Genomic DNA, 20,044 nt, shown 5'->3' with positions numbered 1-20,044 from the left:
TATATATATATATATATATATATATATATATATATATATATATATATATATATATATATATATATATATATATATATATACACACACACATTCACCCTGATTGATCGCTAGCCACTAAATCTTTATGATTTAATTTTCTCTCTCTGCTTATTTCTGTGTTCCTTTCTGTTGTGCAGCGTAGGCTCGAAACGTAAAAGACTTTCTCACCTCCCGTGTGCATATCTTTTGCTTAAAAACACATTTGCTTTCGGATAGCATCAGGTAAAACACCCTACATGACATCGTGCTGAGAGTTTTCCACGGACGCTACCCTGCTGCGAATGAGGGTATGCAGCCGTGGATTCTGTGTTGCCCATTCGAATGGTTTTTGTGGTGCGAAGAAAAATTTGGGAATGTAGTGGTAGTATTTGCGGATAGATGGAGGTGGAAGAGATGTGTGTAATAAGAATGTGGAGATAGGTCAAAATGAAGACAGGAAAATAAGAGGAAGCGAGAAAAAGAAAAAGGATAAAAATTTATAATAAAAGAGACGAGAATAAAGTGAAAAGAGTGAAACAAGAAAAGAAAAGAAAGAGAAGAAAGGGTGAATGAAGTGAGAAAATGAGTATCAGTTGGTGGTCAAGATAATGTGAGGGGGTGGGAGAGGAGAAGGAAGGGGTGGATAGGAAGAGATGAGAAGGTAAGGAGTGAATAAATGTGAATATGTGAGTAGGGGTGATATCATAGGGCTTTATTTAGGGATGGGTTAGAGAAAAGGTATAGGTAGGGTGATACCAAAGTAATTGGTAGTTTTAGCAGTAAAATTTAAAATAGAGGGAAGAATACAAAGATACACGTACGCGCGTACATACGTATATATACATGTGCGCATATGCATAAATACACACACACTCGCATATATATATATATATATATATATATATATATATATATACATACATGCATACGCATATTCATACATATGTACATACACGTGCATGATATCGCGCATCCATAAAATTATTCATACACGCACATGCGTGCGCATTCATATACATATACATGCATACGCACATACATATGCGCAGGGACAGACTTAGTATATTACTCGACGATCTCCAGAAGAAGATACCATTAATATACAAGCGAAAAATATACGCACTCACAGGTAAGTTCACCTGCAGATAGCAATGCACACTTTTAAGGCGGCGAGCTGGCAGAAACGTTAGCACGCCGGGCGAAATGCGTAGGCGTATTTCGTCTGTCGCTACGTTCCGAGATCAAATTTCGCCGATGTCGACTTTGCCTTTCATCCTTTCAGGGTCGATAAATTAAGTACCAGTTACGCACTGGGGTCGATATAATCGACTTAATCCGTTTGTCTGTCCTTGTTTGTCCTCTCTCTGTTTAGTCCCTTGTGGGTAGTAAATAAATAGATACCAATGCACACATATTTGCTGCGTATACTTTTCATCCTCCAGCCTATCTCGATAAAGAAATAATCGTACCTGTGACTGAATATAGAGAACACGTTTTACAATGGAGTGTAGGTATTTGACATCTACTTCTAGCATAGGCACTGGTCATGTCCAGCAGCCCTTATTTATAACTATATCTTTATAATTATATACGTAAATAAGTAATGTTACCTGTACGGTCACTTTTATGTGTTAGGACACTGATGTAATAATATATATATATAACAATGATAAATCTGAGAGCGAGTTATAAACAGTAGCGGTAACACATCGTGACGCATATTTGCCATTTGAATATGACTAACCCCTAAGGGTGGATGCTACTGTAGTTTGTAGCCCCAGGAAGATATCTCCTCCAGCTGGCTATAGACACACTATCTGTGTCCTCTCAGTATTTGTGAAGGGGAGTCATCCTCCCCGTCTTCAACTCATGATACACACGGACCCGAGTTTCAAGGTGCTTACCTTTCATCAGCGTGTGACAATCATGGTTGTCGACGAGAAGTCAGCTCCCTTCACAAATACATATACTTTTTAGATATATATATATATATATATATATATATTCTGTTATATCTGGGAAGAATCATTCTCTTTTAGTGCCTTATAATTTATCACCGGTAAAATTTCCACCCATTTACTTATTAATTTTTCTAGCATTTTCGTTGCGTCTTGCAACACTTCCGATAGTTGTTGACTCTGTCCGTTATCCAAGTTGCGTTGCTGAAGGCAGACACAACAGAATATGCTTCAACACACGATAGAATGAATTTATGTACGAACCATAAAAATCACAACTTAGTTTCTTCCTCTTATTTTGGCATTTATCCTATTTTATGTCTCATCTCAATCAACATTCGCTAGAAAAGTGTTCAATATTTATAAGTTGAAATTATTATTCGAGTCAGAAGAAACAGTTAATACTCGTCACATATATTTCATACTAACCTGGCGTTGTCTGGGTTAAAGAAAATAATGAAATTTTAGTATGACTTTTAAATCTCATAGTAAAATGAAACATGGATTATGCAGTTCTCAACAGTTATTAGCTGAGCTACCAACTGTATATCTAAATAGCATGTTTCGTCCGATGTTCTCACTTTTAAAATTCTTTAAAACCAGGTAGTTCTTTGTCTTTGCAATCACCTTCAATTGTCAGTACATATTTGAACACGTTAGACCTGAAAATGCATAAATTTGAGAAGAACCGGCTGTGGGCGCTCCTATCCTGTTAATAAGTACATTTAGCCAGAATTCTATCAGATGATTTGAGTATAAACAAATGTATTGAAAAAATTTAGAAATCGATCACAGTTTAATTATCTAGAGCGTCTAATATACGATATTTGAGTGTGTCCTTTAATTGGAGTATAAATGGAAAGATTTTGGGTACTTCCAACTCGCGAATATCCTACATATAATTCACCATTAGAGAAGCAAGGAGAAGCAAGATAAAATGCAACAACCTTGAGAGATTGTCCTCAAGACTTGTTTATTGACATAGCGAAACTTAGTTTCACTGGGAACTGGAACCATTTAAATTCAAAGGGGAGTTCATAAGGGATTAATAGGATCCGTGGAGTGAAGACATTCTCACCCTTATACTTCTCTGTCATAATTGGTGACTCTAGGACATGGGGTCGCATCGCTTTCACTACTAGTGTGGTGCCATTGCAAAGACTAAGTAGCTCCATATTCCTGAGAAGCATGATTGGGGCCCCCTTTTTAAGTGTTAAGTGGTGAAGTGGCATTCCAGATGGCTGTAGAGAGTTCAAGAACTCAGTTGGATAAACTACAGCCTGCTCTTGATCAATGCAGTGTCGAGGGATTTGAAAGATTGCTCTTGTCTTGGCAACAGCCGGAAGAGATCCCAGTTGATTTTGTCGACATCATTACCTGGATGGTTCGCTCACAGATCCATTGACTGTTGCTAAAATGTTTGCAATGCTTGGGAGCACATGCATTATGGGATCATTGATTGTTGGTACCATCTCACCACAGGGTAGCCGGTGTTGTTGCATTTGGCTGGCATATGGTAGTTGCCCATTCCCTGTCTTCAGAAGCTGGTGTGAAAACAACCCGGCAGTTTGATCACCAAATAATTGGGCCCTCATCTGAACTGCCAGGTGCAGTTTAGTCATCTGGCTCCACAGTTAAGAGACAGGCCTGTAGTTCATCTGCTTTTGTACCTTTTGGGATCACAGGGAGGGTTTGTCTAAAATCTCCAACCAAAACTACAGTGCCTCCACCTATGACAATGTCCTTTCTTCTCAAATCTCTTAGGCTCCGGTCAACAGCCTCAAGTGCCCCACGGTGAGATATGGTGCATTCATCCCAGACAATCAAGCACGTCTGCTGCAAGACACCTTGGCCTTTGAGGATGTCTTAGAAATGTTGCAAATTGGAGTCTCTATCCTAAGTAAATTTAAGGGCACCTTGGAAGTAGAATGAGCTGTTCGTCTCTCTGACAAGAGAGTGGCTGCTGTTCATGAAGATGCTACCGCCAATGTAATGCACCCATCTAGACTGACATTTGCTAGCAAAAGGTTTATCAAAAACGTCTTGCCAGTAACCCCAGGAGCATCCAAAAAGAACAGGCCACCGCTTTCCTCCCTGAGTCATTGGAATGATGCAATTGTAAGCTGTCCGTTGTTCAGTCAAAAGCTTTGACTCATTCTCTGTTACATACTGAGTGTAATGTTGAGGGACTTCTTGGTACAAAAGAGTCGAAACAAATACTCAAAGAAAGCACAAAGAAAAACAGTCAATGTAGTTGGACCTGGAGCTCCGTGAAATATCAATAAGGCAATTTGTTTCAAAAATATCCAAAATATGTATTGCAAAATCAATGTACAATATATAGCACCACAAATTTTGAAACCATTATTATTATCATCACCGTAACTATAACTATTATTATTATTATTATAATTATTATTATTATTATTATTATTATTATTATTATTATTATTATTATTATCATTATTATTATTATTATTATTCTCCATTTAAATCGGGTTTGAATTCGTCAATAAAATTCTTTCCTCCGCCTGTTCTCTCGACTTCGCTTGAGTTGTGTAGTTTGTAGAATGGGAATGCTATAAATATTTTCTGACCACATGCATCCAGATGGTCGCTTAAAGGGTCTGGTGGATATCAGCGTCCCTTATCTGTTGTCGTTGCACACGTGAACGTTCCGATAATGCATTCCCAGTCTGACCGACGTTTATCTGTTCCCAATTCGGGCATTTGATGCAGTATACTAGCAAACTTGCACAAAGGAACGAATTAAAGGATATAATCACGGATCTATTTCGTTTTGGGATTTGGTTTGCAAGATTCTTTATATGAGTTCGTGTGTTGAAGCATATTTAGTTGTGTCTGAGGAGAGTCATTTTTTTTGTGCTTTATAATGTAATACACTCACCGGTAAAATTTCCAATTATTTCTTATTTTTATTTTCCTAAAATTTAAGAAAATAAAAATAAGAAATAAGTGGAAATTTTACCGGTGCGTGTGTTACATTATAAGGCACAAAAAGATAATGACTCTCCCCAGACACAACATAATCACGGATCTAGCTTTGATTCTAAATAAAAGACAGGCGAAAACTTGACACACTTGTTAACAAAGGCAAAGTTTGAGCTCAACAACAATGATGATTCATTCGTCGTATCCAAATGCAACGGTAATCAAAGAATATTTGCCAATGCAAATAGGAACTGCAGAAAGTGTGTATAATGTGTATAATTCTACAAACTACCCGACTCAAGTGATGTCAAGAGTAAATAATTTTATTGATAAATTCAAACCCATTTTAAATGGACAATAGATGGTAATGGTGTTGGTAGTGTTACGCATATTAACATTGATTTGATTGAAATCTAAAATTTCTGGAAAATTGTAGGAATAGTAGCAATGGAATTCAATGAAAAGAGGAAGGTTATTGACAACATTCTTCAATATAGCCACACAATTATTTCTTTAGTTGCGGTCAAAATAAGGAACCCTTGACGTGCCTACCAAACCAAGGCGACTAAGGTGCTTACCAATAGCCTAAAATATTTCGATGAATAAAGCGGGATAAGTGCTAACCAATTTCGCACATCTACTAACCCATGACATCTAAGCCACATACTGATTGATCGAAATACAGCTAATACTTAGTTGGCGCACTCACTAAACCATGATATGTTAGCTAGTTACTGATTGGTCAAAACACTGTTCGTAAGATTCAGTCTGCTGCAGCCAATCGGAAGGTATTTAAAGTCACAACTACTGCATAAACCTGATGATTGCGTAAAAACAAATATATATTCTGTTATTATAATATTGTGAAATTCTAAATATTTTATGTGGTAAAACATTAAAATCAGACTAGGTTAGAATTTGATTTATATATTCCTCTTTACACAATCATACAAACCCGTATACACACACACACACACACACACACACACACACACACACACACACACACACACACACATATATATATATATATATATACGAATAAGTGGACAGAGAAATAAAAGGCATTCAACCAATTTACTGGGAGTTACATGTATGGATCAAAATAGTTTGATTCAAATCTCTTGGTACTCTAGAGTTTCAAGCACGATGTTAGTCGTCAGCCATTTTGGATTTGAATGTCAAAAGTTGATTGTAGGGTGGACTGCGATTGGTCGAGGAAGGTCACACGGTGTCGTGTTTTATTGTTGGTATATGGAAAACAGTTAGCTAGAAAATACCACAAGCTGAACAGGAAATTGACCACGTGGAGGGCAAGAAATAGACTAGAAGTCAGTCAGGTTGTTGGCGGTTAGTAAGAAGTGGCGGCATGTGCAAGTATATAGTTCTATAAGTTGGGGTGTTGAAGCGTTCATATAGTTTTGTGTACACGTGTATATTGATGCATGAGAGCACATTTGTACATAGGCGCACTCGCGCACATTTGCACACACACACATACAAGCGCATGCTTAAACGAACACGTATGCACATACCCACGCATACGTACACACACATCTAACCGCACGCATCATCAGACGTAAAAATGCACCCTCACCTCCCCCAACATGCTATTTCCGAAACCCTATCACGTTCCCCGCCCCCGAAGGATTTTCTGTCTCAAGGGCCGTAGTATACAGAGCCACTCTTACTCCATCCGACGGCCTTACTAGTCACTATACGGGTATGACAGCTACTGACGTATATGCACTCGTTCAGATTCAGGGACAGTGGGAACTCTACTTCTCCGTCTCTTTTTCTCTGGAGACTCCGTGATCTCCGAGATGAAATACCCAGCATTAACGCGGCTAGCCCCACGATATTCACCCGGCGCCCCCATTAGCCAGCTCTGCCTCTGTAAAAACCTGCATATCCTCCAAGAACCCTCAGTATCTATCAAGAAAGAAATACGATTCATCGTATTGTTGTCCCCAGAGATATTCATTTCTGGTAAATTTCAGCCCTCTGACATCCGACAACCTGGATATACCACTTTACCAACAACTGCTACCTTGTATCGCCTGTATCAAGGTCAATATTACAATCAACCCTATGAGCAGGGCAGCCATTTACAAATTCCCAACTTTTGCCAACTCTCACCACATTCCAACCCCAATACTTATCAATTCCCAGTGCTTTCCAATCTCCGACGCTTGTTTTACATCTATATATGACGCATCTACATGAGCGCATCTACACACTACATGGAGAGCTATAGACTTGTGCATGCCCCTGCTTCCTACTCCCGGTCAACAACGTGTCCGACTTCTAGTCTATTTCCTGCCCTCCACATGGTCAATTTCCTGTTCGCCAAGTCGTATTTTCCAGCTAACTGTTACACATTGACCAATATCAAATCACGACACTAATTGCAGCCCACCTCACGGTAATGACGATCGACTTGTCATTCAAATTCAAAATGGCTGACGACTGGTAACATGCTTGAAACTCAAGATTGTCAACGAATTTTATCAAACTATTTTAATCCATACATATATTGTGTGTGTGTGTGTGTGTGTGTGCGTGTGTGTGTACTTGCAGAGGCATCCGTCGTTGCCTGGGAATAAAATTGTTCCTAATATATCGGAATAATAAGAGCTTCTAGGTAAACAACATTCTTTGTTTTCTGGTTTGGAGAATAGACAAATAAGTCTTGCAAACTACTAAACTGGAGCAAATTTCGCCATAAGAATTTGACTATAACAAAATCAAGCCAGTAGATTTCAAATACTAACCTTGAACTGTATTAACAGACATTGCAAAGGGAAGTCGCACTGGGAATTGTGTTCGTTCGAACTCAAAGGGCATATCTGTTGGTTTGATTGAAATTCTTGGAACGAAAACCTCTTCTTCAGAGGCACATCCTGTGATGAGGGTAGCTTCTGCCACGTTAGCTGATAATGTCTTCACAATCAACCCTGACCCATTGCATAATTTAGGAGGGTCTAAATTTCCTAGAAGCATTATTCCTCCAAATGTTTATGTGGAGGAATACCAGGTGGCTCAAGAGAATTACGGAACTCTGTTGGGTAATGGACAGCTTGATTTTCATCAAGGACTGAAGTAACTGATTTGTACTTCTCCCATAAATTTATTGTTGCCTCTGATGTCCTGTAAAGTGTTACCAAGAGTTTCCATTTCACCTCTATGTGACATTGTGCGTTCACCCTAAATGATATGGTGGCATGGGCACAACACTTCTGCTGAACCTGAATCTTTGCTTATGTTACAAATTAGACTGTCAGTTGTCACGAGGTTTATTGGTAATTTAAAAGCCGAATGAGCTGGTCGTCCACCTGTGAGAATGGTGGCAGCAAAGCCAGACAATGGTTCATCAACTGCAAATTTTTTTGCCTTACTTTGGGGAGAAGTAATGTTTCAAAACTTTTTATGTGTGTCACCAGGAGCATCAAGAAAGAAAATTCCCCGGCTTTTTTCTGACGGTTGTAGAACCCTGCCCGCACACACAAACACACACACACAAAGATACATATACATACAGTATCAAACCACAAAGAAAATAGATGTGTGTGTGTGAGAAAGAGAGAGAGTGAGGGGTATATTGTCATATATACATACATACGTAAATAATAGTCGTACATCTTTCTTGTATCTATGTGTGAGAGAGAGAGAGTGCCACTTAGACATCACTCTTCCTCACACACACAGGCTCACATACTTACATACAGAAAGATGTGTCCGCTTGACGATTGTCCTGATTAAACAAAATAACTTTCCTCAGATTTCTTTAGCGTTTAGTCTTCATACATTTTTGTAACTGCCTCAGCAACTTGGCATAGTACCCGCCATTTATGTGTCAGCCCCTTCAAAAATAGTCAATAAATACAATACCTTTGCATCCTGAAAACCTGAAACCATCACCTTGCTGCATGTGTAACGACCTAGGCCACCTTTGAAGCAGAGGAGGTGGGGTGTTTCTCCTCCATCTATTGTCTTTTTGACTCTATCTCAAAGTGATAAACCCAAAACTCATCTCAGCTTAGGAAATATTTAAGGAAACTAGCTAAAACTGCCTCAAACAATGTCAGATTTTCCAGTGATATTGTACGACTGGTGCGCTTTTCATCAGGTGTCAACAGAAGTGCCACCCACCACGCAGGAACATTCGTCATGACAAGTTCATCATGTTTATTGTACAAAGTATTTTCCTTTCTCTCTCTCAAGGTATTTGATAACAGCATAGTGTCAAATTTTGTCCATTTTCAAGAGAAGTCGCTATTAGTAATATTTGAAGTCTTCTTTGAACAGTCAGATTTCAGATTACCTGGAAGGAAACAATTCAGATATTAAGAAGTAGAGTTGATATTTAATGCATGCAAGATTACACAGCTCTAGCATCACTCCTTCATAGTCGTCCTATGAATCTTTCAGCCTACCCTCGTATATCTAAAATATCTCCACTGTAAAATTTTAATCTCAAAGCTAGTTGGAATTAAATTAAACAACATAAAACAGTCTGAAATTTTTATCAATGTCGGTTTGCTGTGACACGTAGAGAGAAGTGTATGTTACTGTGTATTCATTCACGCACATTCATACGTTACTACACACATTAATGATGCACAAGGCAAACAACCACAGATACAGACACAGAAGTATACACCACCTTGTTAAAGATAATTTCCTTGTTTTCAATTACATTTATCTCTCTATATGTCTTTCTATCTATCTATCTAGCTATCTATCTATCTATCTATCTATCTATCTATCTATCTATCTATCTATCTATCTATCTAACTATCTATCTATCTGTCTGTTTCTCTGTCTATATCTATCTATCTATCTATCTATCTGTCTGTACTTATGTACATATACGTATATATATTTTTGATTCTTTTCAACTCATTGTGTTATCAATGTAAAGGCGTGTGGCTTAGTGGTTAGGGTATTCGGCTAACGATCGTAAAGTCGTGAGTTCAATTCCCGGCGACTAATTTCACATTGCCCCAAGTCCTTTCAGCTGAAAGAATGAGTTGTATCTGTATTTCAAAGGGCCAGCCTCGTTACACCCTGCGTCACGCTGAATCTCCCTAATAACTACGTTAAGCGTACAGATGTTTGTGGAGTACTCAGCCACTTGAACGGTAATTTCACGAGCAGGCTCTTCCGTTGATCAAATCAACTGAAACCCTCGTAGCCGTAACCGGCGGAGTGCCAGTACATATTGTGTTACCGATTATTTAATTAGACAAATTATTAAAATGGTAAACTCTTCGCTTGATGATCTTTCTTTTCAAATTATTCTCAATATAAATAACATCTGATTCCAATTTTACTCTTATATTTTGGTTCTAGGTGACAGGCTGAAAGGATTTAAAGTTTCTGTTGGATCATCACTTTGTTTCCAAAGTTACGATAATGAATACAATAAAGAAGTAATTCATATTAAATGTGGAAATCCACTCAATTCAAGTTATGTCAGGATATCGTTAAATGGAGATCGGAGAATGCTTACTCTTTGTGAAGTGGAAGTGTTACGTAAGTTATGTTTATTTGTTATTTCACTTGGTAAATATTGATTTATGAGAATGTTACAGAGCTATCGATTTTGAGATAAAGTACAACCGTTTATCTTGACTTCCATACTGGACTGATAACTATGTTATCGATCCTGAATGTTTAAAAGGTAAAATGTATTGAGCGGGGTTTGAACTCCGAACATAAATGAACATACTAATTACCATTAGACGGTTGGTTCGGTTTTGAAATCTTTTCGCTTCCCCACCGCTTTGTCCCTCCCCCGCCACAGTTTTCCTAAATAGTAACACTTTAGTGATACAATTTCAATTCACTATTACAGGCTAAGCAAACACTTGTCAAATATACTTGCATACTGCTTACCTACAGTCAAGAACTCTGTATCCAATGAACCAAGTCATTCTGTTGACCATAAAACTTCCCATTGGTGTTGACTGGAGTGTTGATAAAGCTAATTAAGATTCATATAACAAATATTTCAATGGTGTACTTTATAAACTAAATATATATAATTTTATATACCATTACACTCTCGCCAACTTTCATCCACTCATCTTATTTCATTTTACACGATTCGTTAAGATTATGTGTTTTCAAACATTCGACTTGTGCATAGTTATGTCCATTTTTGAGGTTACTAAAATATTACTCCTTATTTCTTCTTTCAAGCCCTAAAACTTTTGTGGGAGGAGTCAAGTCGATTACATCGACCCAAGTGCTTGACTGGTACTTATCTTATCAACCCTGAAATGTAAAAATCGACTTCGCCGGAAATTGAACCCAGAACGTAAAGACGGATGATATGCCACTAATAATAAAATTTAAACCATATTCATTCTATAAAATATCATTACAACTGAATATTAGGTGCTAACGCTCATGAAATACATACAGCAACCGTGATATTTTCTTTTTCAATCATTTTTGTTATTACAGAATGTGTTCCTGGATTCTATGGAGATATGTGTATGAAACGTTGCGAACACTGTGAAGGCACTAAATGTGATGAAGTCACGGGACGCTGTGAGGAAGGTTGCATCATAGGATATTACGTGCCCTATGGTTCCCAGAAGTGCAAAGGTTAGATAAACTTTTAATCTCCTGCTCAATAATATTACTGAGGGATTATTAGTTTTCATTGTAAATCTTTCTTATATCAGTTTCTAGAAATATCCATATCCGCAATAACCTTTGAATATTAACATTATCAACCTTATATGATCTGGTATGATCATTATTTAATATTCTGTTTGGAAAATCTATGGGACTTAATCTGTCTCATTAACTCGATTACTTTCTACTATTACCGCCGAGATATTAATTTTTATGCGGAAATATATTAGAAATCTTACGACTGTTTATGGCACAGATTGCTTTCCCTGTAATATCTTTCTTCTCTTCTTCTGTGTCTTTCCTTATTTTAACATTTCGGTCTCAATTGTTGTTTCTCAGTTTTTCTGTTCAGTTTACAAATATACAATTTACTCTTAGTTTCAAATATATATTGTTCTTAACATTCCCAGCAAAGGCAGACTGTCTAGAATCTTTGTTATGCCGAAATTAAAGATGACCAAAGTAAATCAGAACTCTGCACTATGTAAAACAGCCATTTTCTACTTGCATTGTCGCAATAAACACGCTATAGGCTCTACTTTTAATGAATGTTTACCGCTAGAATATATTGACCAATGTCTTGTTTCCTCTAATCATCATCACATCTGTGCTCCAAACACCAAACTGAACGTGAACCAAAACGTGGTCCCTCGACATGATGGAAATACCAGCAAAATAATCAGAGAAGTATACCTCACCTCCTTAAAAGGAGACTGGAATAATGTGTGTTGTAACAGTACATAGAGTATTTCTGGAAAACAAAAAACCGGGATGTTCATCTTACAATTAACTTTAATTATCTGGATACATACATATTTCTAATTAATAAAATGGGAGCAGAAGCCGTCTTTTCATCAAAAAACCCAAAACTTAGTCGTCACCGATCAAACCAAATGATCACTACCTAATCATAGCAATTCAGGATGCGAGATAGCTGAACAAATCCTAGTGTACTTGGAGCAGTTCCGAACGCAGTGGCGCCACAGATACAGAAAAATTAACTTCGAGGAAGGAATAAGTGCCAGCTCTGGCTGAAAAATAAACAGTTCCAGCGGAAAACATTTAAATGTTTGTATAATCCGCTAGAAATAGCAGTGAATCATCCCTTACACTACACACTATTGTCTGAAATAACAAATGGATAAATTAGATAATATAAAACTAGGTACACAATATATAAAGAAAAACTGGATGGCCACATGAGTAATACCTCTGATGATATATCCGTTCCAACAGGGCCACTCTGAGGGATAAACTACAACTGGGATGAATATTTTGTTTTGTTTTTCTTACTCAAACCTGCTGATTACTGAATATCATTATCTGCCTATTTTCTAGTTGTTCTAGAGCAGGTCACTCACCACAACAACTTCTTTCAAAGAAAATCTCCAGGCTTTAAGAGACCGCTACTCACCCATTCATAATCAAGGCAGCCTAGTTATAAGCACTGTCACGCAGAGGCTCAACATACTTTATTCATTCAATTTTAATTTCTGCTCTCCACCCACTCAACACAACTCCACCAAAGTCTCATTACCTATGTCATCAGTTTTACCATCTCAGTGCGCAATTGTCAAATATGAAAACTTTCTGACACTCAAACCCAACAAAATCTATCTCTTCCGACGACAATGTTTTCCCATGTTTTGCTCAAGAACACAACGCCTTAAGCACTAAGTCACGCGCCTCCACATAGTTCTATATAAATATGTGTATATATATATATATATATATATATATATATATATATATATATATATATATATATATATATATATACATATATATATATTTTTCTGTAGTTTCAGCTCAGAGCTACGGCCATGCTGATGCACCGCTGTTTTGCTACACTGTTATTACTAGAGTCTCCTTCAAAATGTGACACTTGGTGAAGAATGGCGTTTGATGTAGCTACCTTCATTTGCCCCTTTTGCTGTGAGGTAGGTTCATCTAGGAATCTTGACAGGAAGAAGACCAGCTTTGAATTAAAAACGCCTACATCTACATTGTACAGGTTCCTCAGGCTCTTTGGGAGAATATTAAAATGCTGTGGGCCCCTGAACCCCAGGCTGTTGCAGTAACTGGTCCTGAAGCGCGATGGTGTTGCTGGGATCTTTGGCACTATGCAGTGTCGTTGGCATTGGTGTAGCTTTCAATGCCAACATTTGGCCAATTCTTTCCAGGATCTTTCCAGATGTATATTACTGCATAAGGCTCCCGCCTGCTCTACTAGAAGTAGAATCTTATCTGTTTCAGCCTTTCCCAGTAGCTGATCAGTTGCAAAAAGACGATCTTCTTTCTGAATTTTCTGGATTGCTCTAAGGTCCGCTGATAATTTCATACTGGTAATTTCATACTGCTGGGAGCAGTAATCCAGGTGGCTGAGGACGAATGTCCTCCAGAGAACCAACATCGTTCCTTATCTCTGATTCTGAATGTTCTCAGGATCCATCCAGCCAGTCGTCTGCACTTTGTTTCCATCCTGGAAACGTGCAATTGGAAAGAGATATCATCACTCATGTTGATCCCCAGGTCCCTCACTGATTTAGGCTCTAGGATTGAAATTTGTTGTGGACCAGTGTAACCTATAAGTTTTATATTCAGTTTTCGACGCGGGTAGCGCAGGGTTTGGAAAGTTTCAGCATTAAACCGCATATTATTATTGTCAGTCCATCTGTATATTGAGTCCAACATCTGCTGCAGATGTGCAACATCGCTGTGGTTCTGTATTTTCTGCGAGACTTGTGTATCGTTTGCGTATCTTGCAAGGGTGACTATCCGGACATATTAGGGCATATTTGAGAATGCCACTATAGAAAGCAGTGGTCCCAAGACAGTGCCCTATGGAACACCACTCAGTGTTTGTTTTTCATAGAGGTGGCTCCATGAGCCACAACGTTCTGAGTTCTATATTTCAGAAAGTCCTGTAACTATTCTGCAAGTTTTCCAGCTATGCCGAGATCACGCAGTCTGCTGCATATCATACCATGATCCACTTTGTCAAACGCTTTTGCAAAATCAGGGTATATTACATCCACATTTGATTTGTCGAGTAACTGCTTCAACACCCAGTCATAAGGCTGTAAGAGCTGGCTGGGTCAGGCAGCTCCTACCTGATCGAAAGCCATGCTGGGTATCACTCAACTAGGACAGAGTGAAGTGAAAAGTGGAGGGAAATGAGCAAGGAGAGAAGGCAAAGAAATGTGAGAGAGGGGGAACGAAAGAACGAAGAGTGGAATGAACAAATAAGCGTAAAAGGGCTGATAGACAGAAATAGAGTCGTGCAAGATTTAGAAAACTGTATACTTACATAAAGGAGACTAAAGAGTGCGTACGGCGCTATATATATATATATATATATATATATAATACAAAATGGGACAAGAACGCAAAACATCCAGACAGTCAGGTGATACAAAAAAGGGAGAACAAAAAATTCATATAGACGATACAAAGAAAACAAGGATGGGTCATTCGGATTACTTATTTTATATATATCTATATGTATAAATAAATATGTATATGTATGAATATATACATATATATATATATATATATATATATATGTGCGTATATGTGTGTGTGTGTGTGTGTGTGTGTGTGTGTGTGTGTGTGTGTGTGTGTGTGTGTACCAAATCCACCAACAAGGCGTTGGTCAACCCGACGCTATAATAGAAGACATGCACAATGTGCCATGCAGTGGGATTGAAACCGGATCCATATGGCTGGAAAGCAAGCTTCTTACCAAACTTTCATTCATTAATATCTCTATCACCATTGAACACCATTTCTGATATAGGGAGACGACGTATGCAAAAGTTGCTGAAGGAAGTCCTTTGTCTGCTCGTGATTCTCTATAATTATCTATATTTGATATTTCATCGAATTTTATTTTACGCGAATACTTTCATCTTATTCTCTGTGGTTACATTTCATTGATCCACGTTGAAATACAATGAGGAATCAAGTATATACTCATCTCTATCTAGTGTCTGTAATGCTAAAAGAAATAACAATATCTAGCATATTAAGTCATCTATACTATGTCATAAAACTCTTATAATAGCAATTTATGGCTAACATTGTTTTTATTATTTCAGAATGTCTCAGCGATAAATTTGGTCGCAATTGCGCAAAGTCCTGTCATTGTTCCCAAACATGTAACCACATAAATGGATTATGTCCAGGTGAGTGTGATGCAGGATACACCGGGTACAACTGCCAAGAAGGTTATTTCCAATACTTTTTATTCCAACAATTTAAAATTCTCTACATTTGATTTATTGTTTCTTAGCGTAAATCAACTTTCTTATTTATCATCAAAGACTACTTCAACGTTAACTCATAAGTTATGTTTTAAGATAAGATAATAAAAAAGCGTATCATTGATGTCTCACATATATTTGTAGAAGAGAACTCTTACAGCCATAACTTTTATTGTGTGGAGCTAATAATATCTAATCTATTGCGTTTTGTATTAATATTTTCAGAATGTGAAGTTGGTAGATTTGGTAAGAATTGTGGAAGGACATGTCATTGTATCGACGACGAAAACTGCGACAGAATAACTGGAAATGCTCAGATGGATGTTTTGCTGGATATAGAGGCTACTTTTGTCAACAAAGTGTGATATGAAACTATAAAATATTTCATAAAATTATGTTTAAATCTCTGCATCTGATTCTTATTTTATCTTTTCTTTCATTTAATTAACGTGGTAATGGAGACGCAGACTAACCAGTTTATTTTCCAAACTTACATTCATTAAATACTTCGTGAATTCATATCGAGATATATTGAGATATATGGGTTCTATGCGCTTGTATGTATGCTGTATATATGTATGGATATGTATTTGTACATATACATGTATATGTATTTATGCATATACATACATACATATATATATATATATATGTATATATATATATATATATATATATATATATATATATATATATATATATATATGTGTGTGTATAAATGTATATATATATATATATATATATATGTATTTATGCTTATATATATATGTCTCTCTATATATATACATGTAAATATATATATATCTATGTGTGTATGTATATAATATGTACATACATACGTATCAGTGTAATACACACATATATATAGCTCACACACACATGTAACTTTTAAACAAATTATCTTAATATGGGGTAGGACCGCCTTTGGCAGTAATTACACCTTCAATTCTACAAGGTATGGACTCGTACAAACTTTGAATTGTTTCCAAAGGAATCTTTGTCCATTCTTCAACAAAAACAATCTCCATTTCTTGTAATTATAACATCGATATGGTGGAGGATATCGTATCTTTACTTGTTTTTATAAAATGCACAATAAATGCTCAATAATATTGAGATCAGTGGACACTGGTGACCCGATGAACTTCACTTCACTAGAATGATATTCCTGCCATTCAGTAACAACTTTAGCTGTGTGAATTGGTGCATCATCATCCTGAAAGATTGCGTTTCTCTCAGGAAACAGTTCCGCAACCATAGGTTGAATTTGATTAGATAAAATGCTTAAATAGCCTTTACCATTAATTCTGCCATGAAGGGAAACAATTAGGCCGGGGAATTTCCAAGATATATCCCTAACCCAGATCATCACAGATTTTGCTCCATATTCAACAGTTGGAAGAAGGCGGTCTGGATCAAATGGTTCTTGCTTCTTTTGGATCTCTCCACACGTTAACTCGACCGGTGGTCGGAAATAGGGTGAAGAATGCTCTAGGACCAATTCTGTTGTTTTTTACTCCACCCTAAAAAAATTGCGACGTTTGATTTTCAAAGTAGTGGTTTTCTGAATAAGCACTCCCGTAAAATCTGGCTTTGTGCAGCTCTCGGGAAACAGTTTTTGTGGAAACAGGATTCCCAATGTAGTTCTTCAGCTCTGCAAGAGTTTTGGGAACTGTACTTTTGTGATCCATTCTAACAATTCGCGTAGGAGTCCCTATCTGAAAGTTTTGGTTCTCTTCCGGAGTTTTGTTTCGAAGAGGAGGTTTTTCCCACTTTCTCAAAGGCTGCATTACTTTCAGGACAGTACTTCTTGATAAACCAAACATTTCGGCTGTTTTTGTTATGCTAGCACCTGTCATATGAGCACCAACAATTCGACCTCTTTGAAAGTCCAATAGATGTGTTATTTTAATGGATTTTAATTACCTTTTTCTAATGGTAACTGAAAAGAAACAGCAATTTTAGCAAAACATATTACGCGACAATAATAATAAATCAGAAAATATATAAAAATAATTTTTTTATGGTTTTTATAGATATTTCAAAATTTTGATGCTATAATAGTAGGCGTTTCCATTATTTTGTCCAACCTCTGTATATATTCATCATAGATATAAGGTAGATGAGAAGACTTGAAGAAGACATACAGAAATCGATTGAACTAAAGGATAGGCTATAATATCCATGTTAAAAACGTAATTTCAATGAGATTAGGTATCATTAACAATCATCATCACCAGTGTACATCCGTTCTGTATGTTGTTAGGCCGTTGTGCGATTCTAGGTGTCCCAACCCGGATCCATATGGTTGGGAAGCAAGCTTCTTACCAAACTTTCATTCATTGATAACTCTATCGCCATTAAACACAATTTCTGTTATAGGGAGAGGACGTATGCAAAAGATGGTGAAGGAAGTCGTTTGGCTGCTCGTGATTCTTTATAATTATCTATATTTGATATTTCATCGGATTTGATTTTACCCGAATACTTTCATCTTATTATCTATAGTGATATTTCATTGATCCACGTTGAAATACAATGAAGAATCAAGTATATACACATTTCTATCTCGTGTCTGTAATGCTAAAACAAATAACAATATCTAGCATATTAAGTCATCCATACTATATCATAAAACTCTTATAATAGCAATTCATGGCTAATGTTTTTTTTTATCTCAGAATGTCACAATGGTAAATTTGGTCCCGAATGCACAAAGTCCTGTCATTGTAACGCAACATGTAACCACATAAATGGATCGTGTTCAGGAGTGTGTGAAGCAGGATACACCGGATACAACTGCCAAGAAGGTTATTTCCAATACTTTTTATTCCAACATTTTAAAATTCTTTAGTGTTAGTGTTTAGTGTTTCTTAGCGTAAATCAACTTTCTTATTTATCATCAAAGACTACTTCAATGTTAACTCATAAGTTATGCTTTAAGGCAAGAAAATAAAAAGCATGTCATTGATATCTCACATATATTTGTAGATGAGAGCTCTTACAGCCATAACTTTTATTGTGTGGAGCTAATAATATCTAACCTATTGTGTTTTATATTAATATTTTCAGAATGTGAAGTTGGTAGATTTGGTAGAAATTGTGGAGGGACATGTCATTGTATCGACGACGAAAACTGCAACAGAAAAACTGGAAAATGCCCAAAAGAATGTTCTGCTGGATATAAAGGCTACAATTGTCAACAAAGTATGATATGAAACTATGATACATTTCATAAAATTATGTTTAAATCTCTGCATCTGATTCTTACTTTATGTTTCCGTTTATTTCATGATGAGAACTATACAGGTTTATAACCAATATATTTTCCAAACTTAGATTCATTAAATGCTTCGTGAATTCATATTGAGATATGTTGGATGCATGCGTTTCTATTTATGTTGTATATATGTATGGATGTATGTGTATGTATTTATACATATACATATATATGTATTTACGTATATATATTTATATGTGTGTGTGTGTGTAAATACATGTATTTATATATGTATATACACACATAATTATGTAACACACTAATATATATATATATATATATATATATATATATATATATATATATGTATGTATAAGGGTGGAAAGGAACACACGAGTTGATATATATGAAAAAACAAGTCAAAAATAGAAAATGCTAAGATGATTTTATAGTGATTCACTATAAAATCATCTTAGCATTTTCTATTTTTGACTTGTTTTTCATATATATATATATATATATATATATATATATATATACGTGTGTGTGTATACATAAATACAGGGGTTGAACAAAATAATGGAAACATCTTGAAATTTTAAACAAATTATCTTAATATGGGGTAGGACCGCCTTTGGTAGTAATTACACCTTCAAGTCTACGGGGTATGGACTCGTACAAAGTTTGAATTGTTTCCAAAGGAAGTTTTGTCCATTCTTCAGCTAAAACAATCTCCATTTCTTGTAGTGATGATATTGATATGGTGTAGGGTATCGGCTCTTTACATGTTTCAATAAAATGCACAATAAATGCTCAATAATATTGAGATCTGGGGACTGTGGTGACCCGATGAATTTTTCAACATCACTAGAATGTTTTTCCTGCCATTCAAAAACAACTTTAGCTGTGTGAATTGGTGCATTATCATCCTGAAAGATTGCGTTTCCCTCAGGAAACTTTTCTGCAACCATATAAGGAAT

General features: G+C 36.5%; 1 protein-coding gene across 1 annotated transcript in view; it reads left to right on the top strand.

Annotated features, from left to right (window-relative positions):
- The window catches only part of LOC115219454 (multiple epidermal growth factor-like domains protein 6), a 374,545-nt gene that overhangs the window by 128,552 nt on the left and 225,949 nt on the right, over window positions 1-20,044 (top strand). Inside the window, exons 14-15 of the mRNA XM_036509123.1 lie at window positions 15,680-15,808; window positions 18,917-19,051. Coding sequence (XP_036365016.1) covers window positions 15,680-15,808; window positions 18,917-19,051 — 264 coding nt within the window. The remainder of the gene's footprint in view (window positions 1-15,679; window positions 15,809-18,916; window positions 19,052-20,044) is intronic.

The sequence above is a fragment of the Octopus sinensis genome, linkage group LG14 (assembly GCF_006345805.1).
Source record: "Octopus sinensis linkage group LG14, ASM634580v1, whole genome shotgun sequence".
NCBI lineage: Eukaryota > Metazoa > Mollusca > Cephalopoda > Octopoda > Octopodidae > Octopus > Octopus sinensis.
The sequence above is the reverse complement of the archived record's forward strand: the minus strand, read 5'-3'. Positions and strand labels throughout refer to the sequence as shown.